Source organism: Mustelus asterias, chromosome 4 (assembly GCF_964213995.1).
Source record: "Mustelus asterias chromosome 4, sMusAst1.hap1.1, whole genome shotgun sequence".
In the NCBI taxonomy this organism is placed as follows: Eukaryota; Metazoa; Chordata; class Chondrichthyes; order Carcharhiniformes; family Triakidae; genus Mustelus; species Mustelus asterias.
In genome coordinates, this window is record NC_135804.1 from 138,103,449 (window position 1) to 138,129,528 (window position 26,080).

The 26,080-nt window shown below is 45.4% G+C and overlaps 1 protein-coding gene across 1 annotated transcript in view; it reads right to left on the reverse strand.

The window, feature by feature from the left end:
- Positions 1 to 26,080, reverse strand: part of LOC144493170 (neuronal PAS domain-containing protein 2-like) — a 108,822-nt gene that overhangs the window by 30,696 nt on the left and 52,046 nt on the right. The window contains exons 9-13 of the mRNA XM_078212066.1: positions 20,671 to 20,777; positions 17,594 to 17,741; positions 7,293 to 7,377; positions 3,880 to 4,009; positions 910 to 1,016 (exon numbers count right to left, since the gene is read on the reverse strand). Coding sequence (XP_078068192.1) covers positions 910 to 1,016; positions 3,880 to 4,009; positions 7,293 to 7,377; positions 17,594 to 17,741; positions 20,671 to 20,777 — 577 coding nt within the window. The remainder of the gene's footprint in view (positions 1 to 909; positions 1,017 to 3,879; positions 4,010 to 7,292; positions 7,378 to 17,593; positions 17,742 to 20,670; positions 20,778 to 26,080) is intronic.

Consider the following 26,080-nt stretch of genomic DNA (forward strand, 5'->3'; position numbering starts at 1 on the left):
GGAGTCTAATAACACCAGGTTAAAGTCCAACAGGTTTATTTGGTAGCAAATGCCACTAGCTTTCGGAGCGCTGCCCCTTCGTCAGGTGGAGTGGGAGATGTGCTCACAAAGGTTTGTGTCTCTGTATGCCCTGTTTGTGAGCACATCTCCCACTCCATCTGACGAAGGGGCAGCGCTCCAAAAGCTAGTGGCATTTGCTACCAAATAAACCTGTTGGACTTTAACCTGGTGTTGTGAGACTTCTTACTGCTGAGTCTCAGTCAGGCTTTCAAAGAACAAACGAAGAACAAAGAAAAGTACAACACAGGAACAGGCCCTTCGGCCCTCCAAGCCTGTGCCGATCATGATGCCCTAACCAAACTGAAAAAAAAAATCTTCTACCCTTACTCGGACCGTATCCCTCCATTCCCTCCCTATTCATGTACCCATCCAGATGCCTTTTAAATGTTGCTAATGTGTCTGCTTCCGCCACCTCCTCTGGCAGCGCGTTCCAGGCACCCACCACTCTCTGTGTGAAAAACTTCCCCTGCACATCTCCCTTAAACTTTCCAAAAGGGAAAACGCTGGAAAATCTCAGCAAGTCTGGCAGCATCTGTAAGGAGAGAAAAGAGCTGACATTTCGAGTCCAGATGAGCCTTTGTCAAAGCTTTGCCAAAGGGTCATCTGGACTCGAAACTTCAGCACTTTTCTCTCCTTACAGATGCTGCCAGACCTGCTGAGGTTTTCCAGCGTTTTCTCCTTTGGTTTCGGATTCCAGCATCTGCAGTAATTTGCTTTGATCCCTTAAACTTTCCCACTCTCACCTTGAACCTGTGCCCGCTTGTAATTGGCACTTCCACCCTGGGAAAAAGCCTCTGACTATCTACCCTGTCAACTCTTGCTGACTGCGGTGAAGATGCAAAAACCCACCTGAGCGCTAACTTGCTGCGGTCTCTGTGTCGACTTGTCCTGCAAGCTGGTAGTCACTGATTGTCGAGAAGGAGTGCTGGCCTCTGTGTATACTTTGGATTGCGTTGCTGGAAGAATCAAGCAATCATTGAATCAAATTAACTCTGACTCTCCCTCGGGCTTAACCTACTCACTGGCATATGAAAACGAAAATTCAGGTACAGTGAGAATAATGAATTTCCTATACCACTCTTCTCAACATCTACCTCCGCTCCCCTCAGAATAAAAATACACACAATTTCAGCAAGTGGCTAACTGAACAGTGAAAATTTAACACCTTAACATTTGCTAAACCCTAGTTAATTATGGCTTTAAAAATAGTCCAGTAAGGAGCAAGGTATTTTGGTGGAATTTAAACTGAGTGCACAAAGAACACTCCATGTCTTTTGGACTATATTGGACACGGAGAGGGTGGGATTTTCCAGCCATTCCCTCCAGTGGCATCTTGTGGTCTCAAGGAAGGAGAACTCACCCCCACTGGCACCCAGAGGCAGGTTTGCTGGTGGCAGGATAGGGGGGGTCTGCTCAAAACACCATAGACATCAGTGGGATCGGAAGATCCCGCTGGTGTCCAAAGGCAATCTGCCTCCACCACCGGAAAACAGGCAGTGGCTGGGGTGTAAACTCGCACTGAATATCTTCAATATTTACTGAAGATTGAGATAATTACAAAGCCTTACCATGGAATCATAGAATAAAATAGGTGTAGTAATAGTTGAGTTGGATGGATTGAAGACCTGCAGCACAGTGTAAACATATTTAGGTCTTGGTTACAGATGAAGAAACAGACAAACAGTCCAAAGATCATAGAATCCCTACAGTGCAGAGGAAGGCCATTTGGCCCATCGAGCCTGCACCGACCCTCCAATAGAGCATCCTATCCAGGCCCTATTCCCGCAACACCATGTATTTACCCCACTAATCCCCTTAACCCACACATCCTGGGACACTAAGGGGCAACTTAGCATGGCCAATCCACCTAGCCTGCACAATAAAGTGGTATGGTGGCACAGTGGAGGGCGACATGGTGGCAGAGTGGTTAGCACTGCTGCCTCACCTGGGTTCAATTCTGGCCTCGGGTGACCCTCTGCGTAGAGTTTGCACATTCTCCCCGTGTCTGTGTGGAGTTCCTCCAGGTGCTCCGGTTTCCTCCCGCAGTCCAAAGGTGTGCGGGTTAGGTTGATTGGCCATGCTAAATTGCCCCTTACTGTCAGGGGGCTTAGCAGGGTAAATACGTGGAGTTACGGGGATAGGGTCTGGGTGGGGTTGATGGGACAAATGGCCTCCTTCTGCATTGTAGGGATTCTACGATCTTTGCACTGTGGGAGAAATCAGAGCACCTGGAGGAAACCCACCCAGACACGGGGAGAATGTGCAAACTCCACACAGACAGTGACCCAAGGCAGGAATTGAACCTGGGTCTCTGGGGCCGTGAGGCAGCTGTGCTAACCACTGTGCCACCCTACTGCCCTCATCATCCATTATAACATAATTTCTTTCCAGAACAGACCGCACAATTCTGATTACTTATTGTACATGTCTTATCATTTATTACATAATGGTGGAGTCAGGTCAGTGAATATTTTTAAGGTTGAATAGATTTTTGATGAACAGGGGAATGAAAGGGTTTTGGAGACAGGATGGATAGTGCCATTGAGGCCACGGTCAGATCAGCCTCGATCTCATTGAACGGCGGAGCAGGCTCAAGGAGCTGAATAGTATTCTGCTGCTCTTAATGCATCTGTTTGTCTGTTTCTTCATCTGTAACCAAAACCTAAACATGTTTACATTGTGCTGCCGGTCTCCAACACATTCCAACTCAATCATTACTACACCTATTTTATTATAAATCCTTAACTGAATGTGCAGCAATACATCGCGCAGTGTTTTTGTTTCCCAATTATTTGAATTGTAAAGAAAATCATTAACTAATTATTTGTTTTAGGATACACCAAGTGAGTACATTGAGACATGGGGGGGGATTTTGCCATCCCGCCCATCATGGGAATCACGGGTGGGAGTGGACCGAGCAAAGGTCCATTGACATCGGGCGGGATTTTCCGGTTTTGGGGTGAGCTGGAAAATCCCACCCATGGTGTGCAGTGAGATAAGATAATCAGCCATGATCTTATTGAATGGTGGAGCAGGATTGAAGGGCTGAATGGCCTACTCCTGCTCCGAGAGCTATGTTCCCATGGTGAATGCAGCATACTTGGAAGGGACAGATGACTTTGGCCAATTGTTCCCCAAGCTCTTCACCACTGGCATTTTTCTCATGCCATGTCTGGAGTACACTAAGTGATAGAGATTGGTTGCCATGGTTAGTCAACATCCCCGTTATCATTGTTTCAGGATGGCATAAGGTCAACTTAATGGTCCTTGAGATTGTTTCATCTCACGATTCCCAGATATCGCGGGCAGGGTTTTCCGGCCACACGTGCCACAAGACCGAAAAATCCCGCCTGAGGTCAACGAGGCGGCACGGTGGCACAGTGGTTAGCACTGCTGCCTCACAGCACCAGGGCCCCGGTTCAATTCTGGCCTCAGGTAACTGTCTGTGTGGAGTTTGCACGTTCTCCCCGTGTCTGCGTAGGTTTTCTCCCACAGTCCAAAGATGTGCGGGTTAGGTTGATTGGCCATGTTAAATTGACCATAGTGTCAGGGGGATTAATAGGGTAAATATGTGGGGTTATGGGAATAGGCCCTATGTGGGATTGTTGTCGGTGCAAACTCGATGGGCCGAATGGCCTCCTTCTGCACTGTAGGGATTCTATGATCTTTGCATGGTCCGTGTCCCGCCCGCTACAATTCCCGTGGTGGGTGGGACAGGAAAATTCCACCCCCCTTCTCTATATTGCACCCCATCTTCATATTATTATGGGAACAAAAAGCACAAGAAGGAAATAGAAGGATATAGAAGATTCCACTTACATGGAGTGTCCGACAGTGCGGTGTGAGAGGATTTGTGTGAGCTTGGGGATGACACTGAGCATGGCCGACTGCTGCCAAGTCTCTCTATGGTAATGTCCTGGGCACTTTCACATTGCCTGCAGTTTTGAGCCTATAACGTGGGAAGAAAAAGACCATCTAAGGAAGAAATAGTGACAAAGTGCTCATCACAGAGAAGCTTACAACAAGAACTTGCATTTATGAAGCAAGGACATTGCAAGGTGACTCCGAGATATAATTAGACAAAAATACAATGCTCAGCCACATGAGGAGATACTGCAAAGGTGAAGTAGCCCAAGGCTTGGTGGGTTTTAATGATGATCTTAAGACCATAAGACCTTGGAGCAGAATTAGGCCATTCGGCCCATCGAGTCTGCTCCGCCATTCAATCATGGCTGATATTTTTCTCATCCCCATTCTCCTGCCTTTTCCGCATAACCCCTGATCCCCTTATTAATTAAGAACCTATCTATCTCTGTCTTAAAGACACTCAATGACCTGGCCTCCACAACCTGCTGCGGCAAAGAGTTCCACAAATTCACTACTCTCTGGCTGAAGAAATTCCTCCTCATCCCTGTTTTAAAGATTCGTCCCTTTAGCCTGAGGTTGTGCAGGATGAAAGGGAAACTGAGAGGCACAGAGGTACAGGGAGGGAATTCCACACTGTGTGGTTGCATTGCTGAAGCCACGGCAAAAGCTTGACACATATGAAGTTGGGGCTGAAGGAACTGAGAGTCCAGAGAAAGTTACAGAGATAGTTACAGAGATAGTTACAGAAATAGGGAGCGGTAAGGCCATGAAGAGGGAACAAAACAAAAAGAACAAAAAACAGTACAGCACAGGAACAGACCCTTTGGCCCTCCAAACCTGCCAATCATGACGTCTGCCTAAACTAAAACCGTACCCACTTATGGAGTCCGTATCCTTCCATTTCCATCCTATTCATGCATTTGTCCAGATGCCCCTTAAGTGCCCCTATCGTACCTGCTCCCAGCGCCACCCCGGGCAGTGCGATCCAGACTTTCACCACCCTCTGTGTAAAAAACTTGATTTGCACATCAGGGTTAAACATGAAGCTGAGAAGTTTGAATTAGAGGTCCTGGAGGAGATAATCTAGGTCAATGTTGTCAGGAATGATAGAAATATAGAAAATAGAAGGAGGAGGAGGCCATTTGGCCCTTCGAGCCTGCTTCACTATTCATTATGATGATAGCTGATCATCCAACTGAATAGTCTGATCCCGCCCTCCCCCTATATCCTTCGATCCCCTTCGCCCAAGCGCTATATCTAATGATGAATGAATTAAAGCTGGATAAAAATGGGCAGGTGAGATTCCGATGAGCAACAATTATGTGTGGGGGAAGGTGGGAGGCTGTCCAGCATGGAATGGAAGTGATTGAGGATTTGAGCAGAGAATGGGCAGAGGCAGCTGGCGTTATAGTGATATAAGTAACTGGTTTTTGTGACCAAGAGGATATGGGTTGGAAGTGTTTCTTTATCAGAAGTTCCGCCAAGGGTCAAACAGGATGCTGAGATTGTGAGCAGTCAGCGATTGGAGAGGGAGTTGAATCCAATGCTCATGATACGGAGTTTGGGCAAGATTAACAGAGCTGGCTTAGCCGTTGGGCAAAACTAATGGTAAAATAAAGAGGAAGCTCCCTATATGAAGCTGAATCACAGATCATTTATTGTTAGAAAGATCTGTGTTTGTTTCAGAACTCTATCGAACAGAAAAATCAAGAACACTTTGACATACGCCTACATTTCAATACAATGTAAAAGTTATCACATAGTTTTGTAACTTTTTTTTCAAAAAAAAGATCATATTTGAAACCAATGAAATGCAAAGGTCAGGGAGAAGCTTACATTTGCCCTGGGTTCAGGTAAATATGTGGCACAAAGTGACACCAGAAAAATCAACAAGTTCTAGAACACTGTGGTGCAACTCTGATTAAAGAATTGAGCCACAACAAAGAACACAGAGTTCAAAGGAAACGCTTTCATAGAATCCATAGAATACCGACAGTGCAGAATGAGACCATTTGGCCCATCGAGTCCGCACCAACCACAATCCCACCCAGGTCCTATCCCCATAACTCCATTTACACTGCTAATCCCCCTGACACTAAGGGTCAATTTAGCATGGTCAATCCACCTAACCCGCACATCTTTGGACTATGGAAGGAAACCGGAGCACCCGGAGGAAACCCACGCAGACACAGGAAGCACATGCAGACTCCACACTGACAGTGACCCAAGCCGGGAATCGAACCCGGGTCCCTGGTGCTGTGAGGCAGCAGTGCTAACCACTGTGCCACCGTGCCGCCCTGGCACACTTTAGCACGCATGTTCTACAGATTTCAGTAACCTCTCATTTTACACGATGGTGCTGTTTTTGCACACACAGTTTTCTGAGCCATTCTATGAAATAGTTGGAAGTGAAATCCCAATGACTATGGGTGGGACCCTCCGAGCTCCTCAGTGCCAGCGGGAACGGAGAATTTGGTGCTCAGCCAAAATCTCATTCGCTGCAGCGGTGCCGGAGAATCCCAGCCATGGGCGAAGTCAGAGGTTTTGGCAAATGTCTGGCTCAGAGACCGTATCAAAAAACCCGTACTTGTTATCAGATAGACTCATAGAAGCATACAGTGGGGGGGGGGGGGGGGCAGGTGATGGCCTTGTAATATTATCGCTGGACTATTAATCCTGAAACTCAGCTAATTTTCTGGAGACCTGGGTTTGAATCTCGCCACCGCAGATGGAGGAATTTGAATTCAATAAAAATATCTGGACTTAAGAATCTACTGGTGACCATGAAACCATTGTCGATTGTCGGAAAAAACCCATCTGGTTCACTAATGTCCTTTAGGGAAGGAAATCCGCCATCCTTACCCGGTCTGGCCTACATGTGACTCCAGAGCCACAGCAATGTGGTTGGCTCTCAACTGCCCTCTGAACAAGCACAACTATGGATGGGCAATAAATGTTGGCCAGCCAGTGATGCCCATGAATAAAAACAAACAAGGGGAGGAGATTCTGTCTATCATTCCTGCGCCGCGTTCTGCGTCGACTGGTTTTTCCATTTATATTTTTGAAGCAGACATCCACTCACACTTTGAAAACTTTTATTGAATCTGCTTCCACAACCCACAAGCAGTGCAATCCAAACCATAACATCGAAAAAAGTCCAGCTGATTTTGTGGTACTTAGAATAAGCCTTTGTCCCCTGGTGACTGATCATTCTGCCAGTCTCCACCCACTCTCTATTTATATATTTTCAACCGTGTATCCCTTTTGTTCATGATGCCAGCTTACTACGGGGTTTAAAGAAATATGAACTTTGAGCCTGGAGATGACTTGATCAAAAAACAACAACCACATATTGTTAGCTTTACTTTCAGGGTTGCTGGAGGCAGGATTTCAGGAGAAGATTCCTCAAGGCCTTGTTCCCGTCGCCTTTCGGATCTGACTTCCACATAGCTGCAAATCAGGGGAAACAAACACAAAAAAATTCACGCCGTTTATTTATTTAGAAAATGCAAATTATTTGTACCATCCAGGAATTCTGAGAGGCTGTGATACCAGCAACATGACAGACATCAGTTTACCTTAGAGGTCAAAACTCCACATCAAGTGAAAAGTTACAACTGCCCATGCTAATGAATAAATGTATTTAACTTTGAAGTTTGCAAAGCATCAAGAAACAGCTGTTGCCGGCAAATCAAAATAACATGAGTCACATTTAAACTATTCAGTCAGAATTATTACCCCAGGCATGAACCTGGTATCATTCTAGGGATTAAATATTACGAGCGCTGAGATATTCAACTCTTTACAATTCCACCTTATTCTTCACACACCTTTTGACACACCACAGACTCTAATGAACAGTTTGGGATCTTATTTTGAATCTCTTCGCATGATAGATCTCATCATTTGGCTTCAGACATGAAGACAAATGAAGCATTGCTGACTTCCAACTCTGTAAGTACATTGAGCAAGTCATCTTGTGTCGGTACATGCTTGGTGGGCCAAAGAGCTTTTCCTGTGCTGTACTGTTCTTTGTTCTTTATTCGCCAGACGTTGCCAACAAACAAAGCAAGGTGGATCTGGAACTGTTTAATTTCTTGTCCTCTCCTTGTCTTGCTCTTCAATGTGCAACATAGCAAAGTACAAAGTACTAATATTCCAAATGAAGTGACCTCAGGCAGTTTTACTATGTTAAAGGACAGATGCAAAAGTAAATAGTTTTAAAGATTGCAATGCATTCCATCCACTGGGCTGTATGGGCTGTGGCATGATGGCACATACCTTGAAGGGGGCTACTCTCAATCATTATATATCTCAACACAATTTGGTGTATTAGTCTCCTGATTTGTAGGCAATCTGCAATCAGCAGAGGTCGAGGACAGACATGTGTTTCATGGTCTCCTAGTATATCTGTACATTGCCTTATTTTCAAATAAAGAATCCATACTATTAACATAGAACATAGAACATAGAAAGCCACAGCACAAACAGGCCCTTCGGCCCACAAGTTGCGCTGATCATATCCCTACCTCTAGGCCTATCTATAGCCCTCAATCCCATTAAATCCCATGTACTCATCCAGAAGTCTCTTAAAAGACCCCAACGAGTTTGCCTCCACCACCACCGACGTCAGCCGATTCCACTCACCCACCACCCTCTGAGTGAAAAACTTACCCCTGACATCTCCTCTGTACCTACCCCCCAGCACCTTAAACCTGTGTCCTCTCGTAGCAACCATTTCAGCCCTTGGAAATAGCCTCTGAGAGTCTACCCTATCCAGACCTCTCAACATCTTGTAAACCTCTATCAGGTCACCTCTCATCCTTCGTCTCTCCAGGGAGAAGAGACCAAGCTCCCTCAACCTATCCTCATAAGGCATGCCCCCCAATCCAGGCAACATCCTTGTAAATCTCCTCTGCACCCTTTCAATGGCTTCAACATCTTTCCTGTAATGAGGTGACCAGAACTGCGCGCAGTACTCCAAGTGGGGTCTAACCAGGGTCCTATAAAGCTGCAGCATTATCTCCCGACTCCGAAACTCAATCCCTCGATTAATGAAGGCTAGTACGCCGTACGCCTTCTTGACCACATCCTCCACCTGCGAGGCCGATTTAAGAGTCCTATGGACCCGGACCCCAAGGTCCTTCTGATCCTCTACACTGCTAAGAATGGTACCCTTCATATTATACTGCTGCTTCATCCCATTGGATCTGCCAAAATGGATCACTACACACTTATCCGGGTTGAAGTCCATCTGCCACTTCTCCGCCCAGTCTTGCATTCTATCTATGTCTCGCTGCAACTTCTGACATCCCTCCAAACTATCCACAACACCACCTACCTTGGTGTCGTCAGCAAACTTACCAACCCATCCCTCCGCTTCCTCATCCAGGTCATTTATGAAAATGACAAACAATCTTGTGTGTGATTGGTACGTTTATGTCAAATAGAGAAGAATGCAAGTACTTGCCCAGGTGTGTCTTATAAAAATCCCTACAGTGCAGAAGGAGGCCATTCGGCCCATTGAGTCTGCACCCTCAACAATACCACCCAGGCCCTATCCCTGTAACCCCCATATTTACCCTGCTAATCCCCCTGACACTAAGGGTCAATTTAGCATGGCCAATCAACCTAACCCACACATCTCTGGACTGTGAGAGGAAACTGGAGCACCCAGAGGAAACCCACACAGACACGGGGAGACAATGCAAACTCCACACAGACAGTCACCCAAGGCTGGAATTGAGATCTGCTGAGATTTTCCAGCATTTTCTGTTTTTGTGTAATAAATATTATACCCGCGTCAGGAGTTCGCTTCAATTTTGCACTTCAGAAATGCATGTTTTGCTCATCTTATAAGTCAGCACATGGGGTTTAGCAGTCCATATGGTCAAGTAGCCAAGAAAATGCGCATGAGTTTAAGACATGCTGATGCGCGACAATCGAGCACGAGGTACAAGGCTTCAGTAATTGAAGGCTTTTATTGACAAACAATGGGACTATTTAAACACGAGTACACCATTCCAGACTGGAGGGATCCCGCCTGAGCAGAGGGTCTTATACCTCTCCCAGGAGGCGGGGCCCGACTGGGATGTGCCATAACAGCATCCACCACAGGTATATTAATCCCACAGTGTAAACACCCTAGCCCAACAACAACATTATAACAACCCCACAGTGTCAACACCCTAACCCAACAGCAACATTAGAATAACCCCACAGTGGTAACCAACGATGGTTCACCACACATGCCCACATAGACTAGACCACGTGGGGCAAACGATGACTAGAAGTGGGTCTTCCAGCAAAAAGAATGAAGAGTGTAACTGCATTCAAGGTAAATGTTGTAACATTTGCCAATGCATCACATAACCATGCGACAGTGAGGAATACGGTGTCTGTGGGAAATTGGTGTAAAAGGAGCAGGCCTGATCTCAAGAAGAATGCATAGCAATGTGTCCTCAAAAATCATCAAAATGGTTACATCGTCACCAGAAATTCAATACATGCATATTAGTGGGCCAAAGCAAACCTGGAGTCCAACAAGGATTTCAGCACAACATCCAGTTGGTGTAGCCACATTATGGAACAAAAATCTCTTATGTTGCGGCAAAAGATCAAGAGCGCTCAGAGATGATCGAAAGACCCCGATTCTCTAATGATTCTGAAACCGAAAGTGCCAAAGCCGATCCAGGGTGAGACCCTTACGATGAAGTCAGAGCCAAAGTAGCTCAGAATGATTTCAACAAACTCTGCATCAGATGCTGAAGACAGAACCTGATGTTTTTAAGATATTTTAGTTGTGGTTAAAGGTATCCTGATAGAGTTCATTCATTCCGTGAAATATGTCTTTCTTATGTTCTGACATCACATTGATTTAATGTGAATTGCCGGTGTTTTGCTTGCTTATCACATTTCAAAATGATAACCAGCGACGCAAACATCAGCAGTTCACTGACACTTGGCACACAAGTCAATTCCCATTTTTGAAAACATTTTTTGTGGTTTCAAGGATTGAATTATACATCACAATATACAGTAAGTGGCCGCTTCTGGGAGTGCCCACCAATAAGGACTGGCAGCCACACCTCCCCCTCCCCTCCCCCAGGGGGGCTGGGGAACCAGCATGAGGCTTTCCAGCACTGGCAACGCAGTAGTTCCAATGTCAGAGGTGGGTGCTGCTTAGATAGGTAGATGAAAGAGAGAGACCCTCAAGATGGAGGTGCTATTGAGTCATGACACAGAAAGAGGCCATTTGGCCCATCAAGTCTATGCCAGCCCTCTGAAGAACAATCCAGTCAGTTTCATTCATCTGTCCCAATGCCCTAACCCTAAAGTTTATTCTCCTCAAGTGCGCATCCAACTTCCTTGTGAAATCATTCATTGTCTCTGCTACCATCATAGGCAGCTAGGCCCAGATCATTAGAGCTTGCTGCTTCTAAAATTTCTTCCCTGTATCCCCCTGTCTCTCTTGCCCCAAACCTTCAATCTGTGTCCCGTGATCCCCATGTCATCAGCTAATGGGAAGAGCGGCCGGAATTTCTGGCCATTCTAACTGGTGGGATCTTCTGGTCCTGCCGACAGCAAACTCTCGCTGTAGATTCCCCAGCATGGGGTGGATTCAATGGGAAATCCCATTGACAGCGGCGGGACCAGAAGATCTCACCGCCAGCCAATGATGTTATTTGTCATTTATATTAATAATTTGAATGAGAATATAAGAGGCATGGTAAGCAAGTTTGCAGACGGCACCAAGATTGGTGGCATAGTGGACAGTGAGGAAAGTTATCTCCAATTGCACCAGGATCTTGATCAATTGGGCCAGTGGGTTGACGAATGGCAGATGGAGTTTAATTTAGATAAATGCGAGGTGATGCATTTTGGTAGATTGAACCAGGGCAGGACTTACTCAGTTAATGGTAGAGCATTGGGGAGAGTTACAGAACAAAGAGATCTAGGGGTACATGTTCATAGCTCCTTGAAAGTGGAGTCACAGGTGGACAGAGTGGTGAAGAAGGCATTCGGCATGCTTGGTTTCATTGGTCAGAACATTGAATACAGGAGTTGGGACGTCTTGTTGAAGTTGTACAAGACATTGGTAAGGCCACACTTGGAATATTGTGTGCAATTCTGGTCACCCTATTATAGAAAGGATATTTTTTAACTAGAAAGAGTGCAGAAAAGATTTACTAGGATGCTACTGGGACTTAATGGCTTGAGTTATAAGGAGAGGCTGGATAGACTGGAACGTTTTTCCTCTGGAGTGTAGAAGGCTGAGGGGTGATCTTATAGAGGTCTATAAAATAATGAGGGGCACAGATCAGCTAGATAGTCAATATCTGTTCCCAAAGGTAGGAGAGTCTAAAACTAGAGGGCATAGGTTTAAGGTGAGAGGGGAGAGATACAAAAGTGTCCAGAGGGACAATTTTTTATTGAATTTGATGATCGGCCATGATCATAATGAACAGCAGGGCAGGCTGGAAGGGCCGAGTGGCCTACTCTCCTGTTTCTATATTCTATGTTTCTATGATTGATTCTAAATACCAGCTGGTGAGAGTGGCAGTGTGTGTGTGGTCTTCTTTTCTTATTCCTTTGGGCATCCTCTTTCAACTTCAGTATGTGGAATGGACTCATTAAAAGCAAGTACCTTGAAGGCACCAACTACTTGCCGATGAATGAGACTGCTGAAGGGTGTGAGGATGCAGTGTGCTAGTCTGCCATCAAGAGGGCACTATAAGCATTTTGTTTCATACACAGCTGCCTGTTTGATCTTTCCTGCTCAGAGAAAGGTTACCTGCTCTTTCCACTGTATTTCTTGTAAACACAAAGAACAGCAGTTCTTGATTCTGAATCACCGGCTATTGATCTCTAATTTTATCTTGGGTCGTCATTTCAGTTGGCAGCACACTGACGTTTGAGTCAGGGCATGTGGGTACAGGTACCCCATGGTTCACCCAATCCACTCCGTGACTTGTGTTCCTAATTTGTGCTAATACCTTCTGTTGCAATGCCAGAGGTGCCATCTTTTCAATGATGCATTAAACTGGCACACAAGATTTTTTTTAAATGTTTATTTATTAGTGTCACAAGGAGGCTTACATTAACTCTGCAATGGAGTTACTGTGAAAATCCCCTAGTCGCCACAGTCCGGCACCTGTTCGGGTACACTGAGGGAGAATTTAGCACGGCCAATCCACCTAACCAGCACGTCTTTCGGACTGTGGGAGGAAACCGGAGCACCCGGAGGAAACTCACGCAGACACGGGGAGAACGGGCAAACTCCACACAGACAGTGACTCAAGCCGGGAATTGAACTCGGATCCCTAGCACTGTGAGGCAGCAGTGCTAACCACTGTGACACCGTGCCACCCATGCCATCGTGCCCACGAGGTGGTCTGCTGAGGCTAAAAGACTCTATGGCACCCACTGGAAGAAAAGCATGAAATCATCTGGATCGCGGCCAACATTTATACAGATCAACATACAAACTAGAAGCAGGAGTAGGCCATTTGGCCCTGTGAGCCTGCTGCACCACTCAATAAGATCATAGCTGACCTAATTGTGGGCTCAATATCACTTTTGTGCCTATACCTGATGACCTTTGACTCCCTTGTTAGTCAAGAACTATCTAACTCTGCCTTGAAAATATTTAATGACCCTGCCTCCACCACTCTCTGAGAAGAGAACGCCACAGACTGACGACCCTCAGAGAAATGTTTCTCCTCATCTCCATCTTAAATGGGGCAGCTCTTATATTTAAACTGTGTCCCCTCATTCTTGTCTCTCCCACAAGAGGAAACATCCTATCAGCATCAACCCCATCAAGTCCCCTCAGGATCTTACATGTTTCAATAAGATCACCTCTCATTCTTCTAAACTCCAGTGGGTACAGGCCCAACCTGTCCAACCTTTCCTCTTAAGGTAACCCTCTCATCCCAGGGATCGGTCCATGTGAACTTTCTCTGCTTCTAATTTATCTCTCAACCAATACCAGTGAAGCAGTTTAATTGGTACCTGTTTGTGGGATCTTCCTGTGTGTAAGTTGGCTGCCGTGGTTGCTTCTATGGCCACAGCACTTCAATTCTAATTCATTTGGACGTAGAAACTTTGCAAAGATTTTGAGAAGTATAGGCCGATTCTCGCTGGAGTTTAAGAGATTGAAATGAGATCTAATTGTGGTATAGAAGATGCTAATGGGGATTGACAGGGTAGATGTAGAGTAGATGTTTCTTCTTGGTGAACATTCTAGAATGAGAGGACATAGTTTTAGGCTACGGGGTGGGGGGGAGGGGGGGACAGATTTAAAACAGAAATGAGAAGGAATTATTTCTCACAAATGGTTGTGAATCTGTGCAATTCTCTACCCCAGAGTGCAGTGGACGCTGGAACACTAAATACATTTAAGTTTAAAGTTTATTTATTCGTGTCACAAGTAGGCTTACATTAACACTGCAATGAAGTTACTCTGAAAATCTCCTAGTCGCCACACTCCGGCGCCTGTTTGGATACAGTGAGGGAGAATTTAGCACGGCCAATGCACCCTAACCAGCATGTTTTTCAAACTGTGGAAGGAAACCGGAGCATCCGGAGGAAACCCACGCAGACACAGGGAGAATGTGCAAACTCCGCACAGACAGTGACCCAAGCCGAGAATTGAACCCAGGTTCTTGGTGCTATGAGGCAGCAGAGCTAACCATTGTGCCACCATGCCGCCCTATATAATCCTAACCAACTCAATCTCTCCTCATACTTCAATCCCGCCATCCCAGGAATCAGTCAGGTAAATCTTTGCTGCACTCCCTCCATAGCAAGAACATCCTTCCTCAGGTAAGGAACTAACAGCAAAAAGAGCAAACCAGGAAGTTAAACATACTTATTTCATCCTTCACTTTTCATTGAAATTTTCAGATAGCAAAATAAATTATGATTGGATCAAGATAGCAATTAAAATATTCAAATGTGGGGACTTTTTTTGTTACAATGGAAAAATGTTATATTCCACAAGCCTCCAAAGGTCAGTTGGAGTGTTTAGCAGCAGTTATGAAGTTAGTGAATCTGGGTCCCTGGCACTGTGAGGCAGCAAGGAGGAGATAGACAGGGTTTTAGTTAGCAGAGGGGTGAAGGGTCATGGGGAATGGGCAGGAAGATGAAGATGAGGCCATGATGAGATCAATCATGATGGTTTTCAATGGTGGAGCAGGTACGAGGGGCTGAATTGTCTACTCCTCTTAGTTCTTATGTTTCTTATGAGATATACTGAATATGTGATGAGTTCTCTCAATTTGGCACGGTAGCACAGTGGTTAGCACTGCTGCTTCACAGCTCCAGGGACCTGGGTTCGACTCCCGGCTTGGGTCAATGTCTGTGTGGAGTTTGTACATTCTCCTCGTGTCTGCGTGGGTTTCCTCCGGCTGCTCCGGTTTCCTCCCACAGTCCAAAGATGTGTGGATTAGGTTGATTGGTCATGCTAAAATTGCCCCTTAGTGTACTGAGATGTATACGTTCGAGGGATTAGCGGGTAAATATGTAGGGGCACGGGGGTAGGGCCTGGGTGGAATTGTGGTCGGTGCAGACTCGATGGGCCAAATGGCCTCTTTCTGCACTGTAGGGTTTCTATGATTTCTATGAATTTACCTGCAAGTTTTTATGTGAAGGCTTCACTTTGACATCAAAGCAACAACATCTTGAATTTTTATGGCATCTTCAATGTCATAGAATCTCCTAAAGGGTTTCATAGTAGTTTGAAATTTGACACTGACCCACAAGACAGGTTATCTAAAACTAGGTCAAAGACAGAGGCTTTGGAGAATGTCTTAAAGGAGGAGAGGATTAGGGAGGGAATTCCAGTGTTCAGAGCTGAGACAGCTGAAAGCAAAGTGTTATGGAGACCAAAAGAATCAAATTTACTGAAAAACCCCAACAGAAAACCAGTGGATTTTAATAACTTTTACATTAACAATCAAGCCCAGATCAACATAAATTAAATATGGATTCACAGGCAAATCGTGGTCAATTTAAACTATAAATTATACATTAAATAACCGATAAAAGCAAAGATGGATCACACTGATTTACTGTCCACCCGCTATATCATGTCACTCATTTCAGTCATAAGAACATAAGAAATAGGAGCAGGAGTAGGCCATCTAGCCCCTCGAGCCTGCCCCGCCATTCAATAAGATCATGGCTGATCTGAAGTGGATCAGTTCCACTTACCCACCTGATCCCCATAACCCCTAATTCCATTACCGATCAGGAATCCATCTATCCGTGATTTAAACATATTCAACGAGGTAGCCTCCACCACTTCAGTGGGCAGAGAATTCCAGAGATTCACCACCCTCTGAGAGAAGAAGTTCCTCCTCAACTCTGTCCTAAACCGACCCCCCTTTATTTTGAGGCTGTGCCCTCTAGTTCTAGTTTCCTTTCTAAGTGGAAAGAATCTCTCCATCTCTACCCTATCCAGCCCCTTCATTATCTTATTGGTCTCTATAAGATCCCCCCTCAGCCTTCTAAATTCCAACGAATACAAACCCAATCTGCTCAGTCTCTCCTCATAATCAACACCCCCTCATCTCTGGTATCAACCTGGTGAACCTTCTCTGCACTCCCTCCAAGGCCAATATATCCTTCCACAAATATGGGGACCAACACTGCACACAGTATTCCTGCACACAGTACTGCAATTACTGCACACAGTAATATCCTTCAAAATTTAAACATCGTCAGGTACAATTCTAGCTCCTTTTCTTCAAGAATTTAACCAACATTCTTATCCAATGGCAGCTCCCAGCCAACGCCCATGGGAATGGCCTTCACTAAAATGGTGCACTTCTGCAGAACATCCTCAGTTCTGCTCCTGACAGTCTTCGTGGTACGAATTCACCAGTGTTACCCTTTTTCAAATGCTCAGTGGTAACCCTGTGCATTGTACAGGCCGGTGCTGGTCCATTGGCTCCTTTAAGATAACTGAAACAACGGCAGTAATCCTATTTTCCTTTTTCCGGCCTTCACGCTCCTTCAGCCTGCCTGCACTCCACCACCGGGTCAGCTGAGCTCTTGACACTCTCTTCCCTCACAATTTTCATTGGCATAGTGGTTAGCACTGCTGCCTCACAGCGCCAGGGACCTGGATTCGATTCCCGGCTTGGGTCACTGACTCTGTGGAGTTTGCACGTTCTCCCCGTGTCTGCGTGGGTTTCCTCTGGGTGCTCCGGTTTCCTCCCACAGTCTGAAAGACATGCTGGTTAGGCGCATTGACCCGAACAGGCGCCGGAGTGTGGCGGCTGAGGGAATTTCACAGTAACTTCATTACACTGTTAATGTAAGCCTTACTTGTGACTAATGAATAAACTTAAAAGCACGTTGATATTTTGTTAAACAAAATTCACTTCAAGATGTGGACTGTTTGACGGATTTTAAACCCGGCTTAGACAGAGAAACAGCTTTTGCCCACATTGCAATGTTTCGCTGAAGATAGAAAGTGTGAAATTCTGTGCAGGCAAGATATTGCAAATTGCATATCAGCTAATTATGTCCTCAAGCATGTTTTTCTTCTTAATCTTAATCAGGGACATTGAAAAGGGGGAAAAAAAGAACATATAAATAGTGTGAATTGCAGTCACAGCTTCCCTCTGGGGCGTCACTAAAACCATTGCAAACTTACCTCACTACAGTGTGAGTGCAGACAATAAACTCAGGCTTAGAATTCCACTGGTGATAGGTGATGTAGTAGTGAGTCTGAAGCCAAATCCACCGCTGTCCTTTGGTCAGGAAACGATAGTAACAAGACTTGCCCTTCCCAAACTGCATCACTAAACAGAATGAGCAAGATTGTGAGTGGCAAACCATTATATATAACTGGTAAAATACTTTAAATTTCACAAAACATACATTTCTTTCCATTTTGCGGACAGTGATATCCTCGTTTTAAGTTGTTCCTGCTTCTATGTTTGCACTGAGCAGAGTAACAGGCCATTTGGTCCAACTGGTCTCTGCTGGTGTTTATACTCCACCCAAGCCTCTTCATCTAACTCAATCAGCATATCCTTCTATTGTCTTCTCCCTCACATATCTATCTAGCTTCCCCCCTGAATAAACCTGCTATTCACCTCAACCATTCCATGTGGCAGTGAGTTTCTGTGGTGAACCATCGTTGGTTCCCACTGGATAGTACTGAGCCAGGGCTGGCCAGTACTACAGGGATGTATATAGGTTACTGTGGGATTGTACTAATGTTGCTGTTGGGTTAGGGTGGGGTTGTTACACCTGTGTTTGTTACTGTTGTGGCACATCCCAGTCGGGCTCCGCCTCCTGGGAGAGGTATAAGAGTCCCTGCTCGGACGGGACCCCTTCAGTCTGGGATAGTGTGTTAAAGTTCTGATAGCTTCATTGTTAGTTAATAAAAGCCTTCTTTTACTGAAGCTTCGAGCCTCGTGTCCAATTTCATCAGTTTCATATTCTGACCATTCTCTGGACCTGTACAGCTCCCCATCTGAATCCACAATAAGGGTGGCTTGGGATTTGATTGTCAGTTGATCCCTCCACCCCCTCTTCCTCCCCATACCTTCTCTCTCTTTCTAGGGAAGAGGCGTAGCCCAGACCCATCACTACATTTGTGAAAACATTGCAAGTCTGAGTATCCTTCTACCTGCACATGTCATCACCTGGACATGAGCCTTCCTCTGAGACTAAAACTACCATTAAATCGTAGAAACCATAGAAACCCTACAGTGCAGAAGGAGGCCATTCAGCCCATCGATACTGCACTGACAACAATCCCACCCAGGCCCTATCCCCATAACTCCACACATATTTACTCTGCTACTCCCACTAACCTATGCGTCCCGGGACACTAAGGGGCAATTGAGCATGGCCAATGCACCTAACCCGTACATCTTTGGACTGTGGGAGGAAACCGGAGCACCTGCAGGAAACCCTTGCAGACACGGGGAGAATGTGCAAACTCCACACAGACAGTGACCCGAGCCGGGAATCGAACCCGGGTCCCTGGAGGTGTGAGGCAGCAGTGCTAAACATCATGCCACCGTGCCGCCCATAATGTGGAATTAGAGTCAGTGGGTGTTTTCCCATTAGAAACCGAATTGAGACTTAGGATATTAATTTTGCAAAATGATTTGTACAATGTACGGGTAGAATAATATTTCATCAATTTGAGCTGGATTTGAAATAAAGTGTTCAATATTCATGGAATGCTAAGGGCTGTAGATAAGAGCATTTCTTTGTGGTAAATCCTCCAGTGGCGCGGTAAGCTAGGAATTGTATTGTGTTTTATGTAGTTGAGAAACATGTAGCTTGAGGAGTGTGGGAATGAGGAGTAGATGGCAGGCAACTCTCGGAAGGCTAGGTGGGTCAGAGAGATTGCCTGTAAATGTACCTATCCAACTCCCTTCCATCCATTTAGCAACTGGCTACAGACCTGCCAAAATCTCCCCTCTAAAGCTCGAATCCATGTTCTCATTATTTAGTGTCTGTGGGGTAGATCTTGACTTATTTTGCCACAGCACAAAGCAAATGACAGTGTGCTGATTTTTTCAAAAATTCAGTGCCTTTAAATCAGGAGACATGTAAAACAGGCTGTCGACTTGTTACTTGAGTAAGTCCAGATCTACTCTGACATCTCAAATCTTGGTGTGCGGAGTTGAAGTTTGTCCAACATTGAAGCATAAAATCCCTGGAGTGCAGAGGAGGCCTTTCGGCCCATCGAGCCTGCACTGACAACAATCCAACCCAGGCCTTATCCCTGTAACCGCATGTATTTACCCTGATAATCCCCCTGACACTAAGGAGCAATTTAGCATGGCTAATCCACCTAATCCGTACATCTTTGGAGTGTGGGAGGAAACCTGAGCATCCCCGGAGGAAACCCACACAGACACAGGGAGAACGTGCAAACTCAGTGGCCCAAGCCGGGAATCGAACCCGGATCACCTGGTACTGTGAGGCAGCAGTGCTAACCGCTGTGCCACCGCGCTGCACCAAAACCAAGCAAGTTAGAATAAGCCATTCCCCAAACTGCCAGGCTCATAACAATTTAAACAGGGCCACGCAGGAAAGAGAAATGGAAAGTAAGTTGAGATAGAACTGAGGGGCTTGGTTTCTAAGCATGGATTAGTATGATTTGATTTCCAACAGGACTCCTGCGAAACATCTCTTACAGAATCCAAAATAATCAAACCATATTAAAAAAAAGTAAAGTCGCCATAGTCCCAGATGACCATAGGCTGTGACTGGTGGTGATTTAACCTCAGCACACCTCAGGTGAGGGGCAAGGCTGAGAAGGTAGGCCTTCATGAATAACCTCAGTTGGTACAAGAATTGAACCCATTCTGTTGGCATCGCTAAGCAGCTGTCCAGCCAACTGAGCTTAACCAACACACAATACAATACATACATATGAATACAATAAAATATAGATTGTATTCAAACTATATTAATGCAATCACAAATTACAGCGTCATTATGACTTCCCACATCATTCACCCACTAATTAAACAAATAGATAAACCAGACAGCCCAAAACATGACTTTGAGGGAATGCTGTGCAGAGTGCAATTTGTTCATCCTTAATTATATGTTAGTCCCAATGGTGGGGGGTTAAATGTCAGTAGGGTTTGATTTCCCTGATCTATAACGTGTTTTCCAATGCACCTATCTCATTACTGACTCTGTCCCTGATATCAGTCCCTTAGCCATCACTAGCGTATATATCCAGTCACCTACAGTGTTCATGGCATCTTGCTAGAAGTTCCAGGTCATCAACGTGGTAGTAATCATAGCCAGATGTTCCTAGCACTTCGAATGGTAAGTAACCTATAATAGGAGGGGCCCTGATAAAGAGGAACAAGGTACATGAAGAACGTTAGTTTTGGAGAGGCTGTAGGCTGGAAACTACTGAAATTCACAGCACATGGAACAAAAGTAAGTAAACCAGATATTATGATCCAGTTCATTTGGCTGGTCACAAAAATAAATACCCCTCGATTGCCTACTCATTCAAATATCTGTGCAGTTAGTTAAATATTTCCACACTGTCTGCCTCGTCTTCCTCTCTGGTCAGTTCATTTGTTCACTACCTGTTGGATAAAGTAGTTCAGTCTAATGTGCCCCTATCCTTTCCCAACCTTCAACCATGAACCCAGCTCTAGAACTTGCAATATATTAACAAGGCTTCAATTTAACTTTTCCCTCAACCACCTTGAATATAGTAAGAAGTCTCACAACACCAGGTTAAAGTCTAACAGGTTTATTTGGAATCACGAGCTTTTGGAGCGCAGCTCCTTCATCAGATGAGTGGAGTGGCGGATTCACAAACACGGCATATATAGACAGAGATTCAATTGCAAGCGAGTCTTTACAGGTAATCAGTCATTACAGGTACAGACAATACAAGTGGAGAGAGGGATAATCACAGGTTAAAGAGGTGACAGGACAAGCCAGGACAGTTAGTAGGATTTTCCTATCTTGAATATGATGTTGAATTAATTATTTTTCAGCAACTCTCTTTAAATAATTAATCTGACATAACCAAGGCCATTTACAAACATTGTATATGCATTATAATAATTTTACAGAATCAACTCTTCCTCCCCACCCTCCCCACGCCCTGCTTTGTGACACCAGGATAATTCCTTCTCTTGGTTTACACTGGCTGACACAGGAACATGTTTCCGCACTGATGTTCAACTAGGGTTGGGAAGCATTTTCCGATCGGGGCCATTGTGATCTCCTGGACTCGTTTCGATCGCCTCAGGGGGTCGGAGAGGAATTTCCCAGATTTTTTTCCCCATATTGGCCCTGGGGTTTTTCACTCTGGGTTTTCGCCTCTCCCTGGAGATCACATGGTCTGGAATGGGGGGGTGGGGGTAAGTTAATAGGTTGTAATGAACAAAGCATCGTAGCTGTGAGGGACAGCTCGGTGGATAGGATATTGGTATGTAGATAGGCTGGAAAATTGGGCGGGGATCCTGGATTCAGGATTCAATCCTGGACCGGGGAGCGGCGCGGGCTTGGGGGGCCGAAGGGCCTGTTCCTGTGCTGTATTGTTCTTTGTTCTTTGTTCTTTATTACAACTGTGTGACTACATTTCAAATGTACTTCATTGACTCTAAAACATTTTGGGATGCCTGAGGTTGTGATAGGCATTGTTGAGGTGCAAATAGATCATAGAAACCCTACAGTGCAGAAGGAGGCCATCCGGCCCATACAGTCTGCGCCAACAGCAATCCCATCCAAGGTTCCACAACCCCACACATTTACCCCACTAATCCCTCCAACCTACACATCCTGTGACACTAAGGGGCAATTTAGCATGGCCGACCAACCAAAGCAGATCTTTGGACTGTGGGAGGATACCGGAGCATCCGGAGGAAACCCACGCAGACACGGAGAGAACATGCAGTGCACAGGCAGTGACCCAAGTTGGGAATCGAACCCAGGTCCCTGGTCCTGTGAGGCAGCAGTGCTAACCACTGTGCCACCGTGCTTGATTGCATTCTTGTCGATCCAGTTACAGCCAGACGATCATTCACAATTATTCCAACTCCAGTGCTGTTATCTCTGCTGTCCCTCAGGGATCTATCCTTGGGTCCCTCCTATTTCCCATCCACATTCTGCCCCCTCAGTGACATCATCTGAAAACATGGCATTCATTTCCACATGAACCCTTGTCTGAGTCCAGAGAAATCTCTAACTTGAGTTATCTTCATATTAACAAATACCAAATTAAATCCTATGACTGACTGTGCACTTTTATTGTTAAACTGAATCTTCTCTTGAACTTTAAAAAAAATTCCCCCGGTAATGTGTTTAGTCCAAAAACAGCTTGATGGGAAATTGTGGTTTAGACCTTAATTCGCTGACCAAATTGTGAAAAGGAAACAGTCAGCAGAAATTTGGTGGCTGTATGAAAAGTAAAAGATAAACACATTAGCAGAATCCAAGAGGCTCAGATGTGGATAGGGCCAAGGCAAAATAGCCACATATCAAGGACACGGGGCGGCATAGTGGCACAGTGATTAGCACTGCTGCCTCTCAGCACCAGGGACCTGGGTTCGATTCCTGGCTTGGGTCACTGTCTGTGCGCAGTCTGCATGTCCTCCCCATGTCTGCGTGGGTTTCCTTCGGGTGCTCCGGTTTCCTCCCACGGTCCAAAGATGTGCGGGTTAGGTTGATTGGCCATGCTAAATTGCCCCTTAGTGTCAGGGGAATCAACAGGGTAAATACATGTGGTTACAGGGATAGGGTCCGGGGCAGGGTGGGGGGGGGAGATTGTGGTCAGTGCAGACTCGATGGGCCGAATGGCTTCTTTCTGCACTGTCGGAATTCTATGATTCTTCTTGATTTTGTCAAGCTGGTATTGGGCAGGGTACAGGCTGATAGGGGCCTGACAGAGGCAATCCCGGAGTTGTTAGACTCTGACCTGATTTGGACAGGTATTTAGGTACACGATAGCCAGAATTCTCCAATGCTGTATGCTCTGCCACTGCTGCCAGTGAGAATGAAGAGTTTGGCACTCAGCCAAATCTCAATTAACTGCAGTGGGATTGGAGAATTCTGATCAACATCTTTCGTAATCGGGCTGTACAAATAACAGCAAGGTAATGATTGGGTGTGATCTGCATGGACATGGTGAATAAGAGCTTGAATGGGTCTTGACCCAAGGGCACTCTGGCCTAGAAACATGAGCACTATTGCCTGAGCCCCTCGGGTTTGGGTTGTGTGTCCAGCAGATCAATGTGATCTGTCGAACTTGTTTCACACTTTTGTGTGCTAGTTTGCTTCTCATTTTTAACCTACATTGCTGGTTAGCTGAAACATCCAAAGGAGTGACAAAAGTGTAAGTCTCTCCCTGTCAGTTGTTAGAGGACCGGATCAGAAGCTCCAAGTTAAATTATGAAGCTGGACTGGACTCCAACAATTTGCTATTTTGACATAAATGTGAGGATAGGATGTTTCACTCCAGATGCGATTCCACTGACAAACTAGGGACCATTATTTAACAACACAGTTTAACTATAACAAATGAATTAGCTTATTTTTTAACAATTGAACAACACTTAAACAATTCTAACCTATCACGATTAGCTCCAATCAAGCAATATTTTCCTAATAGACTTAAACCAGTCTTTAAAATTAGTTAGCTAAACGTAGGCATACTTTGTTTTGACTTAGGTTAACAGTCTTGGAACTTTCAGGAGAGAGAGAAAGAGAGAGACGCTTCCTTCTTCCACCAGCTCCAGGCAGCAACTGCTCTTTATTTTAAAATGAAAAGGAAACTTTTTTTTCCTGCAAGCATAACTTCTCCCATTAACCACATGACTCTGTCCCTGTCAATCAACCTAACCAAAACTCACATGACTCTGCATACCTAGTCTAAAATCCCAGGAGAACATAAGTAAACAAAATTTCATTAGGCCCACAAAGTAACACATTCCCAGCTAGAAACAATTATTATGCTGCATTCTCAGCATTTGAGCTGCAGGCAAATAAAAAGAAAAAAGAAAATAAATGAAAGAAGGAAGATGTCAACTCTTCGATTGGCAAGCCGGAAAGTCAGGACCACATGGATGGGATCGAGAGAAAACACGGTGAATTCCAACACAGCCATGATTCCCAACTCTACTTCATGACCATCTCCTGCAATCTTTTCACTATCTCTGCATCATCAGACTGCTTGTCGACTGCATGAACAGAAATTTCATCCAACTAAACACTGAATTTACTGAAGCCATTGGTTGGAATTTTACTGCTCCACCTGCCATGGGAATTGGAGCAGGCAAGGGGCGAACAATGGGAAAGTCCGCTGACCTCAGGCATTTTCTGGTCTCGGGATGAGCGGGGCCGTAAAGTCCCGGCCATTGTCTTTGGCACCTGATACAAATTACAGTTCTCAAGTCACTGACTCCACCCGTCTCCCTCACAAAAGTCTGAGGGTAAACCAACTGAAACGACCATATATCTCCATCATTATTGAGGCTACTTACTTCTATCTCCTTAAAATCACCCATCTATCTGTGTGTGTGTTGTATGTGTGTGTGTCGGTGCGCAAGAGTGAGTGTGTGGGACTGAAAGAGTGAGTGTGCAGGGTGGGGGTGGGGGGGAGAATGAGAGAGTGAGAGAGACTGAATCTATGTGGCAGTGAGAGAGTATGTGTGTGTATATATGTGTGTGAGTGTGGGGGCAGGTGAGAGAGGGTGTGTGTGTGAGTGTGTGTGAGAGACACTGTGTATGTGTGTGCACATATGTGTGTGGGAGGGAGAGACTGTGTGTTTGTGTGTGTATGTGTAAGAGTTTTTCCCAGTCTCAGGGTGCTCACACTCTCTCTCACACTCTCTCTCACACTCACTCGCTCTCACTCTCACACTCACTCTCACACTCACACTCTCTCTCACACTCTCTCTCACACTCACACTCACTCTCACACTCTCTCTCACTCTCACACTCTCTCTCACACTCACTCTCACACTCACTCTCACACTCACTCTCACACTCACACACTCACTCTCACACTCTCTCTCACACTCACTCTCACACTCACTCTCACACTCACTCTCACTCTCACAGTCACTCTCACAGTCACTCTCACAGTCACTCTCACAGTCACCCTCACACTCACAGTGGCTGAGGGAGAGTGAGCGAGACCCTGAAACTGGGCGTGAGCGTGGCACACACACTCTGACCCTCTCACATTCAGGTCACTTTTATGAATGGCTTTTTAAAAGTTAGCAGTTTATTGCTAAAACATTGCTTTATCTTTTTTGCTCAGCAATTGTCTCTTTTCTTAATACTGCGAGTTATTTGGAAATTCAGTTTAACGTTGTGGCAAATGTATCTTTCTGAAATTTCCACATCGGCTCCTTGAATGACAAAAATATGCAAATGTGCACCCGAGTGAAATGGCTGGACGGGCCTGCTCTAGACGGACTGTTCCAGTGTCCTTCTCGCCAGCCTCCTCATTGGATCCTCCACAAACCTGAGGTCATTCAAAACTCTACTGCCTGTGTCCTTATGAACATCAAGACCCGTTCAACCATTATCCCATCAACTCGATCGTTTGCATTGCTTCCCTAATAAAATAATGCCTGATTGTAACATCTCATCCTTAATTTCCAGGCAGAACCCTATCACCCCA